This window comes from Rhizopus delemar, genomic scaffold (assembly GCF_000149305.1).
Source record: "Rhizopus delemar RA 99-880 supercont3.4 genomic scaffold, whole genome shotgun sequence".
NCBI lineage: Eukaryota > Fungi > Mucoromycota > Mucoromycetes > Mucorales > Rhizopodaceae > Rhizopus > Rhizopus delemar.
In genome coordinates, this window is record NW_027137830.1 from 3,226,450 (window position 1) to 3,238,282 (window position 11,833).

The 11,833-nt window shown below is 35.6% G+C and overlaps 6 protein-coding genes across 6 annotated transcripts; 4 read left to right on the forward strand and 2 right to left on the reverse strand.

Moving 5' to 3' along the window:
- Positions 1-1,414: 1,414 nt before the first annotated feature.
- RO3G_06705 (uncharacterized protein) lies at positions 1,415-1,621 on the forward strand (the record flags this gene model as incomplete). The annotated part of the gene is made up of 2 exons (XM_067661295.1): positions 1,415-1,440; positions 1,477-1,621. 2 exons carry the CDS (start codon positions 1,415-1,417, stop codon positions 1,619-1,621), a joined length of 171 nt encoding a protein of 56 aa, XP_067517396.1.
- Positions 1,622-3,127: 1,506 nt separating this feature from the next.
- On the forward strand, positions 3,128-4,465 carry RO3G_06706 (uncharacterized protein; the record flags this gene model as incomplete). The annotated part of the gene is made up of 3 exons (XM_067661296.1): positions 3,128-3,574; positions 3,627-4,028; positions 4,088-4,465. The coding sequence occupies 3 exons, from the start codon at positions 3,128-3,130 to the stop codon at positions 4,463-4,465; spliced, it is 1,227 nt and encodes a 408-aa protein (XP_067517397.1).
- Positions 4,466-5,039: 574 nt separating this feature from the next.
- On the reverse strand, positions 5,040-5,195 carry RO3G_06707 (uncharacterized protein; the record flags this gene model as incomplete). Its single annotated transcript, XM_067661297.1, has 1 exon — positions 5,040-5,195. The coding sequence occupies one exon, from the start codon at positions 5,193-5,195 to the stop codon at positions 5,040-5,042; it is 156 nt and encodes a 51-aa protein (XP_067517398.1).
- A 1,417-nt stretch (positions 5,196-6,612) lies between these two features.
- On the forward strand, positions 6,613-6,732 carry RO3G_06708 (uncharacterized protein; the record flags this gene model as incomplete). The annotated part of the gene is made up of 1 exon (XM_067661298.1): positions 6,613-6,732. One exon carries the CDS (start codon positions 6,613-6,615, stop codon positions 6,730-6,732), a length of 120 nt encoding a protein of 39 aa, XP_067517399.1.
- A 1,626-nt stretch (positions 6,733-8,358) lies between these two features.
- Positions 8,359-9,251, forward strand: RO3G_06709 (FK506-binding protein 2A; the record flags this gene model as incomplete). The annotated part of the gene is made up of 7 exons (XM_067661299.1): positions 8,359-8,434; positions 8,537-8,680; positions 8,735-8,755; positions 8,808-8,876; positions 8,932-8,967; positions 9,027-9,081; positions 9,149-9,251. 7 exons carry the CDS (start codon positions 8,359-8,361, stop codon positions 9,249-9,251), a joined length of 504 nt encoding a protein of 167 aa, XP_067517400.1.
- A 162-nt stretch (positions 9,252-9,413) lies between these two features.
- RO3G_06710 (GTP binding protein 4) lies at positions 9,414-11,416 on the reverse strand (the record flags this gene model as incomplete). The annotated part of the gene is made up of 2 exons (XM_067661300.1): positions 9,414-11,108; positions 11,195-11,416. 2 exons carry the CDS (start codon positions 11,414-11,416, stop codon positions 9,414-9,416), a joined length of 1,917 nt encoding a protein of 638 aa, XP_067517401.1.
- Between the last annotated feature and the right edge of the window lie 417 nt (positions 11,417-11,833).

An 11,833-nucleotide genomic window follows, 5' to 3' on the forward strand; every position in this document is an offset into this window, starting at 1 on the left:
CGGATGTTCTTAACAAATATAGGCTAAAAGGTTACTACATTGCTATGGACAATGCTCCTATTCGTAAAACTGTTAATTTGAGAAAGTTTATTAACAGAAGATGTTACAAATTTGTTCGTCTTCCATATTTATCTTTTCTTGATCCTATTGAGGAGTTTTGGTCAAAATTAAACTATGATGTTAGAAAACGAAATTTTAATGATTGCGATACTTTGATCCCTTGAATTGTAGAAGCTTGTCCGCATGTTACTGTAGAGACTGCCAAGGGACACAAGGTACTCGGCTTAATTCTTTCATTATTGTCTTTCAAAGAAAAGAATCTTTAAATTAATGCTTCTCATTAATACATTTACATTTTTTATTTTTGGAAAACACTTTACTTATTTAATCTTTTCATTTTTGCTCTTAATTCTAAAAGGGTCATTGGTTTGTACTTTTCCTTTTGATCTGATCCTAACAAAACAATCGCTACAAAACATTGCGCCTATTACAGCCATGTAAGATATAAATACATGTAGTTGTAGCACTTGAACATAAGCTGTCCATATGTGAAAGAACATGAATGCCTCAAGTTTTTACATGTCTCACCATAAAAATCAAATGCTTAAAAAGTATGGTATGGTTAAATTTTTAGATTTTACTTTTACAAAAAATTAGTGCCCAATTTGAGCGCAGGATATCTAATATTGCAACGTTTTCGCCATGGTCATATCTATAAAAATGAAATGAAGCTAAAACACCTTTGGAAATCAAGTATAAAAAAGTTAAGGAAAGACTATGGTACAGTATTTCGACCAATAAAAATTTAAATATGGCTAAAGGTGATAGCTCATTTTAACCAAAAAAGTAAAAAATTGCGACTAGCTACATCTGCCTATTTCGTCTATTTGTGCGTCGTCATTTCGACCAATTAGAGAGCTTTAAAAATTTACAGATTCAACCAAATACAGTGCGAAGTTGAATTGTTTCTAGAGAATCCCTACCTGATATCTATTTATGAGCTTGTTTTAAAACAAGGACGCGTGGCATGCTTGAACACTAATCGTACCTTGGTAGCTTCTATAATCAACGCAGCAATTTAACTTCAGTGGAAAATATTGTAATACCCTCTTTATAGACAGTTGTTTATCGTGATACCGTACGCATATGATCAAGTGAATATATATATCAAAGAGCATTTTGTCTTCATTCACCTTTACGCTTGCAATGACTGTAATTATGCGTGAATATGTGTTGTATATCTTCTACCAGCTAAAATTTAATGAAGTCAACGTGATGGTAGTCGAAAAAAGATTCAAACGCATAAGAGATGAGTACGATATATGCTAATTAGATGACCCAACCATTCCAGTAGTCGCGTTGAAGGAACGCATTTACGACCAACCGTTTGTTTTCAAGTAATGCATTTCGGCAAATGATGCAGCATGCCCTAACCACACTGTAAAAGATTAACTAAAACTAGATATATCATTGTAGTATTATATTTGGATATTCCTATATTAACTTTGAAGGCTTTCCATCGCTTTCTATAGATTTTGTCTTATTTGGAAGTTCTCGCTATGCACTACAACAGCAATCAACTCCAACAACTTCGGGCAGACTTAGATACTGCTCATGCTGAAATACACAAGTTACAACAAGTAAATGCTTTCTTACGGAAACAACTTGCTCCGAAGCCGTCAAACACAGACACCCCACCTTCTCCATCAGGACGCACCACCTCGACAATCGTTTTCCCCCTCGTAACCCCCACACCCCGTCTAAGCGCCTCTCATTGCCTAACAACGCTTCCACCCCTCTTCCTAAGGTTGCTAATCCTAAACATGATAATTCTCAACCTAGCCTGACTGCTATTTCCAGGCAATTTTCTTCACCTGCTGAACCAATAGGTTTTAAGCTCATCACCCTCTACAATAATTGCGCTCAGGCTTTCGCAGATTACACATTAATGCCTGTCGAATGTTGGATATTCATTATTCAGGTAGAAATTTAGTCAGGTTCCTTATTCGCATTGGTTATGAAACCGAGCTTCATTCACAGTTGAGCAAATTCAATATCACAGTCCGTGACGGTTTCGACCATTAGGCCCTTCAATTGTGCGTGGCTCCATTCTCTTCAATGAATACATTGACTATAAAGTACAATGTGCTCGCAAAGCATTTCTCTATCGAATCTGCATCGCCATGAAGCGATTCAGGGCTCTTATTTACAATGCGGCTGCCAACGCTTTTGTCCATTCTGGACTTATTGGCCTCAAATACTTAGCGTCGTATAATTTTGTCCCACCATACAAGTACAGTACAGGAGATATCCTTGACCATACATAGACTCCATAAATAAAGAACCAACCGCTTGAACCATACTTTATGAACCTAGTTACCTAATTTATCCAAAAATCCGCCTATGTTGTCAGCCCATCTCGGCCAAAGGTTGCCCCAGCTTACACTGATGTCTATAACACGTCTTTCCCTCCTTACTCATTCGCTTTCTTCTTTCTTTTTTTTTGCCCTTGCTCCCATAAAGGGTTTTTTAGATTCTTTTACATCTCATTTGATCCGATTTGGGAAATTTATATTGTCTTGAAACACTGCGTGCTCATTTAAGCCTTTAAATAACGTGTCTTGTTTAAGCGGAATTCATTATATGACAGAGCCGAAAATTAAACTGGCAGCTGTGACTCGAGTAACGAATTGTGTGACTGAAACTATTGACGTTGTAAACACACTGCATAAAGCATGCTTTTTTATTTTATTTATTAAAATGCCAATGTTGACAATACCAATATTAGACCGTTTATCTTTCAGAGATTATCAAAGGTATAGTCAAAATATAATCTTTTGTTAATCTTATTGTTCTTTACTAAATTCTCTTTTTTGTGTAGTTTGTTCATTACTGTTATATTTTTCTTATGTGAAAGCATTGTTAGAATTATTCTCATGCTCATGCCAAAAATCTTGGTTAGACAGATTGATGTCTTATTTGAATCGTATTATCAATCGTTTCTAAAAAAAGAAAGAGGCCAGACAAACTCATTGTTATCTTTTTTAGCAACAATTTTTTATGGTTTTCAAGTATTCAATCAAAACCTCACGTCAGTCCACTGGAAAAAGCAGAGACATTTGAAAAAATGGTCAAACACTGGAAAAATTACAATTGCGAGCAACATGTGGTTTATACAAAGGATGATTATCTCTTGTGCATTCATCGCATTCCCTCAGTCAAAGAACGTGATAAAAAAGCTCACAGATATGAATTCAAGGAGGAAATTGAAGTTATTGATAACTTGGACAAATTTGTTCAGACCGAGACTCCCAAACCGCTAGGATATAAAGGCAAACCTGTTGTGCTTCTTTATCATGGATTTCTGATGTCTTCAGAAGTGTGGGTGTCAAATACAGATGAGTACAGTAATTTGCCTTTCGTTCTAGCTCAACGAGGTTATGATGTTTGGTTGGGAAATGCTCGCGGTAATAAATATTCCCAGTATCATCTTCATCTAAAGCTTGACGATCAGCAATTTTGGAATTTTTCAATGAACGAGTTTGTCATGAGAGACTTACCTGATACAATAGATGTAAATCACAGGCTTCATAACCAGATAAATGAGCTCACCAAGCTTTTATTAGTATATCTTGGCACAAACAGGAGCTCCTAATCTGACTTATATTGGATTTTCTCAAGGAACTGCACAAGCTTTTGCAAGTCTGTCCGTAAATCCAGATTTAAACAAGAAGATCAATTTATTTATTGCTTTGGCCCCTGCAACAACTCCTAAAGGCTTAAGACATCCAATTATTGATGCATTTGTTAAAGCAACACCTACTGTGATTTATTTAATGTTTGGTAGAAAGGCTGCTCTCAAGTTAACGCTATTTTGGCAACGCATCGTAAGCCCTCCGTTGTTTACCAAGATCATTGATACCTGCTGCCACTTTTTATTTGGTTGGACAGGAAGGAATATATCAGATGCACAAAAAGCTGTTAGCTACCAGCACCTGTATAGTTCAACTAGTGTTAAATCTTTAGTTGTAAGAAAGCTTTCTAAAAAGAATAATTTCCTATGTACATTTTATTTAATTTATTTTAGCATTGGTTTCAAATTATTAGATGCGGGCAGTTTCAAATGTATGATGAAATGCCAAGTAGACTCCCTTATCATACTGTAAATTCTGTTGCCGACCATGTTCCTCCTCGGTTCCCTACTCTTCAGATTACCACACCTATTGCAATCTTTTACGGTCGCTCAGATTCGCTTGTTGATTTTAATGTACTCTCTGCTGATCTTCCATCCCCTTTAGCTTACGTGAAATCCATTGAAAAATGGGAGCATTTGGATTTCTTATGGGCTGATGGAATAGATAAAATTGTATATCCAGATATATTGAAGCTCTTGGAAAGATTCAATCCACAATTGGATTCTCCTATATCACAAATGGAAGGTGTCAAAAATGACTCTGATGATTAATTTGATATACTAACGAACCGAGTCATATATTTGCTACGTTTATATATAATAAATTAGCCTTCACTATGAATATCAACTTTAAAGACTAAAATAGATGTGCTCATACGGAAAATAGCATTAAAGTAGCAAGATTATTTTTTAACTTGGATTATTGCAAATCCGTCATAGCTTTTGCAACCAACACGACTATCTTGTGAAACATGATCATTAAATGCATGAATTCCCATCATGCTAAGATCATCACTAGGGCTATTTAATACTGTATCGCCTCTTATAACATTGTCAGCAACTATAATTGCTCCTGATTTCGATAATTGTATAGCCTTCTTATAGTATTCTGTGCTATTAAGCTTATCAGCATCAATAAATATCACATCAAATGCAGGTTCACTATTTGGAATCAGTTCAGAGAGACCATATAAAGCAGCATACTTCAGGCTCCTCTCTAAATTAATCAGCTTTGAGGCGCTCAAGTCATTTGAGGCAGTGGTCAATAAAGCGCAACCAAAGAAAATTGTACTGTAGTCGTCGAGTGTTCGAACTTCTAATACATACTTTGCGGATTTTAACTCAATTAACATTTGTAACATTCTGCCTTAAGAGATACGTTATGAGGAGGCAACCCAGCTACTTGACTAGAAATTAAGATCTCTTCCAGCACAATACCCTTTCTGTTAAAGAAAAATTCTTCAATGCAATTATCAACGTTTTTCCAAATTTGTTCAGACATTATTAACTTTATACAAAATAAAAAAATTGTAAAATTTCCTATAATATCTGGTTTTTATACTACTTTGAGGATGAGTGCTGTCAGAAGATTGTAGATTTTAATGACTAATTGTGATGATTAGATTAAATGATTACGGATACGAGAAAGAGAAAGAAAAACGCGATATTTTAGGAACTGGATAAAGATACCCACTGCCACTTGCATATACAGTCATTTGAATGTAAGCAGAATATTAATGATATCAAGTTTTTATGAATTAAGGATATTTTCATTAAAAATAGAAAAGCTCTAAAGATGAACACACAAATATACAATGTAGCAACAAGAATAACAAACTATTCTCAAAGAAAAACTATTCATCTGTTGTCAATAAGTAAAAGAAAAAATTAAGAGGCGAACATGGATAACACTAGGTTCCTCATTAGATAATTGAAGAAGACAAGAATAACGAACTTCTTTGTGATAATACGAGAAAAACTCATCCATAAAAGTCTACTTAAAATATGTATGTTCATTGTCTGTCAGCTTTCAGGATAAGAATTATGAATATGTTTGGTAACTAAATTGTGAAGCAATATAATTGACTGAATGGCGCAACCCATTGCACTTCAAAATTGTTGTCATGCGTTAATACAATATTTGGGATTTATTATAAATACACAGGAAAGTTGTCTGACATCCAATTAATCACAAGAATTTCAAGGTTTCAACTTCAATTTCAAGAAGATGGTAATTTCGGTACCGCAACAGAAGATCACGAAATTACTTCAAAGAATCAAACAAGCTCAACAACCCCAGATAACACGTTTCATGCAGGTGGGTTGCAAGTCTATTGGGCAAGATGACGGCCATGATTCCGGCAATCAGGAAAGCGTTACTCCATATCCGTTACTTACAAAAAGACCTAGCCAGGGGCCTGAAAAGCAATCAACACAATTGGGAAAAGAGCCGCTACTTGTCCTTTACGAGAATGAAAGAACTCCAATGGTGGAAGGAGTTGAAGACGATTTGGTTTGCCTTACAGCTCCATGCAGAAAAATGCCATGACTCGATCATCTAGATTTTCAGCAACAATTGTACCGCCATCAAATATGTCATGAAAGCAGGGGGGGGGGAACTCCATCGATTTTACTCCAAGAATTAGCAATCCAAATCCAAGACTTTTGCAACAAACACAAGATACAAGTGTTGTACAGGCATATACCTGGAGTAACAAATATAACAGCAGACAGACTCAGCAAGAAAACGATCCCACTGTACAAGGCAGCATTACCAACAGAATATTTCAAGCAATTCAATGGAAATGGGGACCACTAACAATATATGCATTCGCAACGAGAGTCAACAAGAAATTGAGTATTTTTTGGAGCCTACACCTAGATCCAGAAGCTTCAGCACTGGATGCTTTCAGCCAACAATGGCCTACGACAGTTCTCTACCTCAATCTACCTTGGAAACTGATAACAAGGGTCTTACAACAAATGAAGCTTCAAAAGATAAAAAGAGCAGTGTTGGTTATACCGTACTGGCCCACTAAATACTGGTACCCGATGCTGATGAAAATGAAACAATTACAGAAACCAATGTTTTTCCAAGTGAAGAAATAGACAATGGTCGTTTGGCAGTTAACAGACGTATAAGGGAGAAACAAGAGTTATCGAAAATAGCAAATAGTTCTCCTTTGAGAGCAATGCAAACCAACACCAACAAGCCATACAATAAAGGTTGGAAAAAGTAGAATGATTGGTGTCAGAATCATAACTCAGTTTTGGATCCTGAGGAATATCATATCCAGTATGTTTTGGAATTTTTGATTGATAATAACCATTATTCCTACCAGTCGTTGAATGGACTAAGATCAGCAGTAGCCTCGGTGTACAAAGTCATACATCCATAAAACCCAGTCTTAGCTAACCAACAATTGATCGCTGAATTCTTTAAAGCCAAGCGACGATCTGATATTAGAATCTCTTCAGTTCAGCAGCTCAAAACATGAGACCTGGATATAATGACAAGATACATTCCAAAAACGATGCCTAATCCTCAAACACTCTCATTATGCACTCTTCAACATAAGATGGTTTTACTACTGGGATAGCTACTATGGGACGACCAAGATCGGATTTAGGAAGACTCCAACACCAAGATATCCATTTTAAATTTCAAGGATCCTCAATACAGAGTGTTTACATTTTCGAGAATAAAAAGAAGCACAGGTGAAGACAACTCAACTAGGAGCCTTGGAAGACGAATCAATATGTCCGGTCATAGTACTACACCTTTTTTTTAAAAAAAATCTACACCTGTAAGGGGTACATTGCCAAAAGATCGTACAGCATTCCTACCATATATTGACGAACCAGCAAAGGTGAAAACAGCTAGTCCTACCACAATAGCAAACTAGATCAAATATCATATGAAAATTGCGGGCATCGACACTTCTGTATACAAATCATATTCACTTCCGTCTGCATCTAGTACTAAAGCAGTTCAAAATGGACATAGTATCCAGAGTATCAAACAACATACGGACTGGAGCCTAAATAGTAGCACATTTGAAAGATATTACTACAAACCACCAGCCTAACAGTCCAGTAGCTCAATCATAACAAATTCAATTTTTTTCCACTACGGAGAACAGTACCATATTGGAAGTCAGAGTGGAGCCAATAAATATTATATTAGGCATGAAGGATAATAACGCTGTTGGCGAAAAGAAGACTGAAAATGTGGTATAGCCCACCTCTTAGTATAGACGTTTTTTTTTAACATGAATAGAAACATTTTGACTTCATTTTAATATGTATTATCCCTCCAAAAAAAATTGAATTATATTTTATCATGATTACTTAACTCAGAAAGATATAAGAGGAAAAAGGAAATATTGTTTTTAGCGTATATAAGGAAAACAAAGCGTGGCTCTGAGAGCATTTGTCACATTTGGAGCTGAAACGGAGGAAGCTGGGATTGTTACAGGTACGACAAACAATAGTAATTTTTTACTCTCCAGTTTATCTCTAATCGAACCCGACAAGAGTGAAATTACCTGAAATGGATAAAATTACCAGAACGGCTGTTCAAAAACACCGACAAAAAGATCTACTTGCAAAAGCTCCACCTTCTTAATCTCTAGAATTGCCTTCTCTTTTTCTTTCTTTTCATCATGTTTTCTCATGTTATTTGCAAATTTTTACTAACACTGTCTTTTATCACGATAATATATGCAGCGAAAAGTGAAAGTAAAACAAATCAACCTACAAAGCTTTTTGGAGGTAAATAAAAATAAAAAAAAAAAAAAAAAAAAAAAAGCAAAAAAAACCCATATTTTTTTGTTATTGTAGGTACTATAAACAAACCAGAAAAATGCGGACTTAAAGCTTCATCTTCATCTACTGTCAGGATACATTATCGCTCCCGTGTTTGGGGACAAGAGGAGTACTTTGAAAGTACTTATATAAGAGAAGCCCCTTTAGAAGTTAAACTTGGTGAGTCTTTATACTAGCTCGGAAATGATGTTGCTGATTGGTTTGTATGTTTAGGTAATGGCAATTTATTAAAAGGTAAAATGAAAGAAGGAACAGCTTTGTTCATTTTCTAAAGCGTATTGAAAAGGTATTGAGGACGGTATTCACGGTATGTGCACGGGTGAAATACGCAGGCTATTGATTCCACCTAATCAAGGTACGTTTTGTTTATTTTTAAACTCTAAAGCTTTACTTATTTCAAATTCTGTTAGCCTATGGCGCGATTGGTATCCCTAATTTGGTGCCTCGTAAGTATAAATAAATGCTGTTGTTCGAAATTACGAAATTTAAATTTTGTAAAATATAGCCAACACAGCTATTGTTGTAGACGTTGAAATGGTTAATGTAAACTCACCGTTTTCGTAAGTTCGCTTTCATATTATCTTTTTGATATATTAAAAAAATCTAAATGGTATACTTATTTAATAGCCTTTGGTTCTGGATCAGCGGCTTAATCCTTTTTAGTGCATTCTTATTGTTTGGCAGAAAGCCAATAAAGGGTGATACGAGTAATATCAAAAAGAAGGAATAATAGATGCATAATTACATTGAAGGTATTCTAAATTGAGTAATAAAATAGTATCATCATACCTGTGGCTTACAATAAAAGTATGCTCTTTTCTTTGTAAATATACTTCTATTTATTATTAAATGATGCAAAATGATGTAAAAATAAAAATAAACTCTAACTTTTTTAACGACGATCTCTTGTGCCCATGGATAATTTACCACTAAATAAGTGCTTGGGCATCTTGGTTTGAATGCCTCTGTCTGATTCACCACGTTTACCCATCTTGTTGTTTTGTTTTTGACTGTTCTTCTTTTGCTTATCTGCTTCCAACTTTTGTTTGACATTACGGAAACCCATGTCACCAATAGCCATGTTTTCGGCTTCTATACGTTCATCAGTGCTTGCTTCTCTAACAGCTTCGTCAGGGATAGCCTCTGCACGAGTACGCTTTTGGCCAGTAGCTCGGATACGCTCTGCTGCATCTGCACCGTCGATACCCATATTAGCCAATTGTTCATTCATCTCGCTCACTGTACTAAATTTAGCAGCTGTGGGCTTAGGTAAAACGGGACGAGTTCTACCATGAGCAGCACGGTGGGCTTGCACAATCAATTTCTTGCGGTCGCGAATAGCATCAGCAGCAACCTTAATGGCTTCCTCTTCATCGTCCAAAATATCTTCATCAGACTGGTAAAAGCCCTCTTGTTCCAAACGTTCCTCTTCTCTCTCTAAGGCTTCCAATTTCTCTTCAATCTCAGGATCAATAAAGTCGGCAACATTATGCCCGTCAAGGAATTCAGGAATGACATCATATTTCCAATCATCATTCTCCAAGAGATATTTCTTCTTCAAATTAACATTGTAAACACCTGCACCACCATTTTCTACTTCAAGGTCCTTTTCGAGCATGCGACGATTAGGGTCATTAGGATCATATTTCACTCTTGTAGATACATCTGCAGGAATATTGGGCAAGCGAGCCACATTGTCTCTTTGTTGAGGTACAGCCAAATGAATCTTGTTAATAACGTCGTTGATCTTGTTACCCTTCATCTTCATTTCAACACGGGCTGCTAATAATTTGTCACAAGAGATATTTCGTACATTCATAACGCCTTCCTCGTTGTAGCAAGACATAGTCACGACTGTAGCATTATCCTCATTGGCAATATTCTCAATCCATTTTCTTTGCTCTTCAGGGAGATCCTCGGGTTTGACTTGATCAATTTTGTTGATAACTAAAATAATAGGCTTATTGGCAAAAAGAGGCTTGATATTATGGAATAACTTGATTTGATCTTCGACACTGTAACCACACTGCTCAGAGAGATCCATAAAGTACATGATACAAGATCTCAAGTGAGCCATAGCAGTAATAGACTGCATTTCAATTGTATTTCTTTCTTCTAAAGGATGATCCAAGATACCAGGCGTATCAATAACTTGCCATCGCATGTATTTGTAGTCCATATGACCAACAAAAAGTGATTTTGTAGTGAAAGCATAAGGTTGCACATCGACATCGGCGCGAGTAATCTTGTTAATAAAGGAAGATTTACCAACATTAGGATAACCACAGATTAAGAGAGTACGGGTATTGGGGTCAATGGAAGGTAAACGAGACAAGTGTTGACGAACTTGCTCCAAATAAGCTAAGCTATCCTTTTGACGTTTCATTACTGTGGCCATTCTACCCAAAGCTGCTTTCTTCAGCTGTTTACATCTGTAAAGTGAGTCACCGAATTTCAAAAGACGGACGTAGTCTTTGGCTACTTGATCTATCAAATGACGGGCTGTATTTATTTGTCCTAAAGCAAGCTTATAGTGATCTTTATCATACAAGACATTCATCAGATCAGCATAGAAAGGATGGATATCCTATTATTTTATAACATAAGCAAATAATGCACATTTAGTTATTATTTTCCTTTTTTTTTTTTTTTTTTTTTTTTTTTTTACTTTACCTCAAGTTTTGGGAATTCTTCAAGGATATTTTTGAACTTTTCTTCAAAGCTGTCTTGTGTGAACTTGACTTTACGCATGTAAAATTGTCTGATACGACCAATATTATAGTTTTTGTGAATGACAGTAGGAGTCTTTCTTTGAGTTTTTGATAAAATAATATCAATAAAGTCAGAAGCTGTAGGAACTGGTTCGATCTTTTTGAAATTATATAGCGATGTCATTTTGTATTGTGTGCCTTGTCAAAAAAAAAAGAAAGTAAAAATACATGAAAACTTTTTTTATCCACTTTATAAGGTAAAAGCAGTCACTAGAGCCTCATTGGTTGAATTATGATCGGATCAAAACCAAAATTGAAATAAAAGGGTCATTCAAAATTTATTGTTTGAATATATGATTGGTTGATTGAAGCGAGAAGTTGAACACATCAACAGGCTAATCCCAATTTTAAGTTGCAAATAAGTGAAAATCCCTGTACGTAAATGCCTTGGTAATAAAAATTGGATTTATTAAAGCACTCCATGCATTGATTTCTTTATCACCTTTTTTTCTATTATGATTTTTTGCCAAGCAATAGGTGATGAAATACGAAATAAGTATTCACACTTTTCTGACTCAGATGGTTCCAAAATCATGTTATC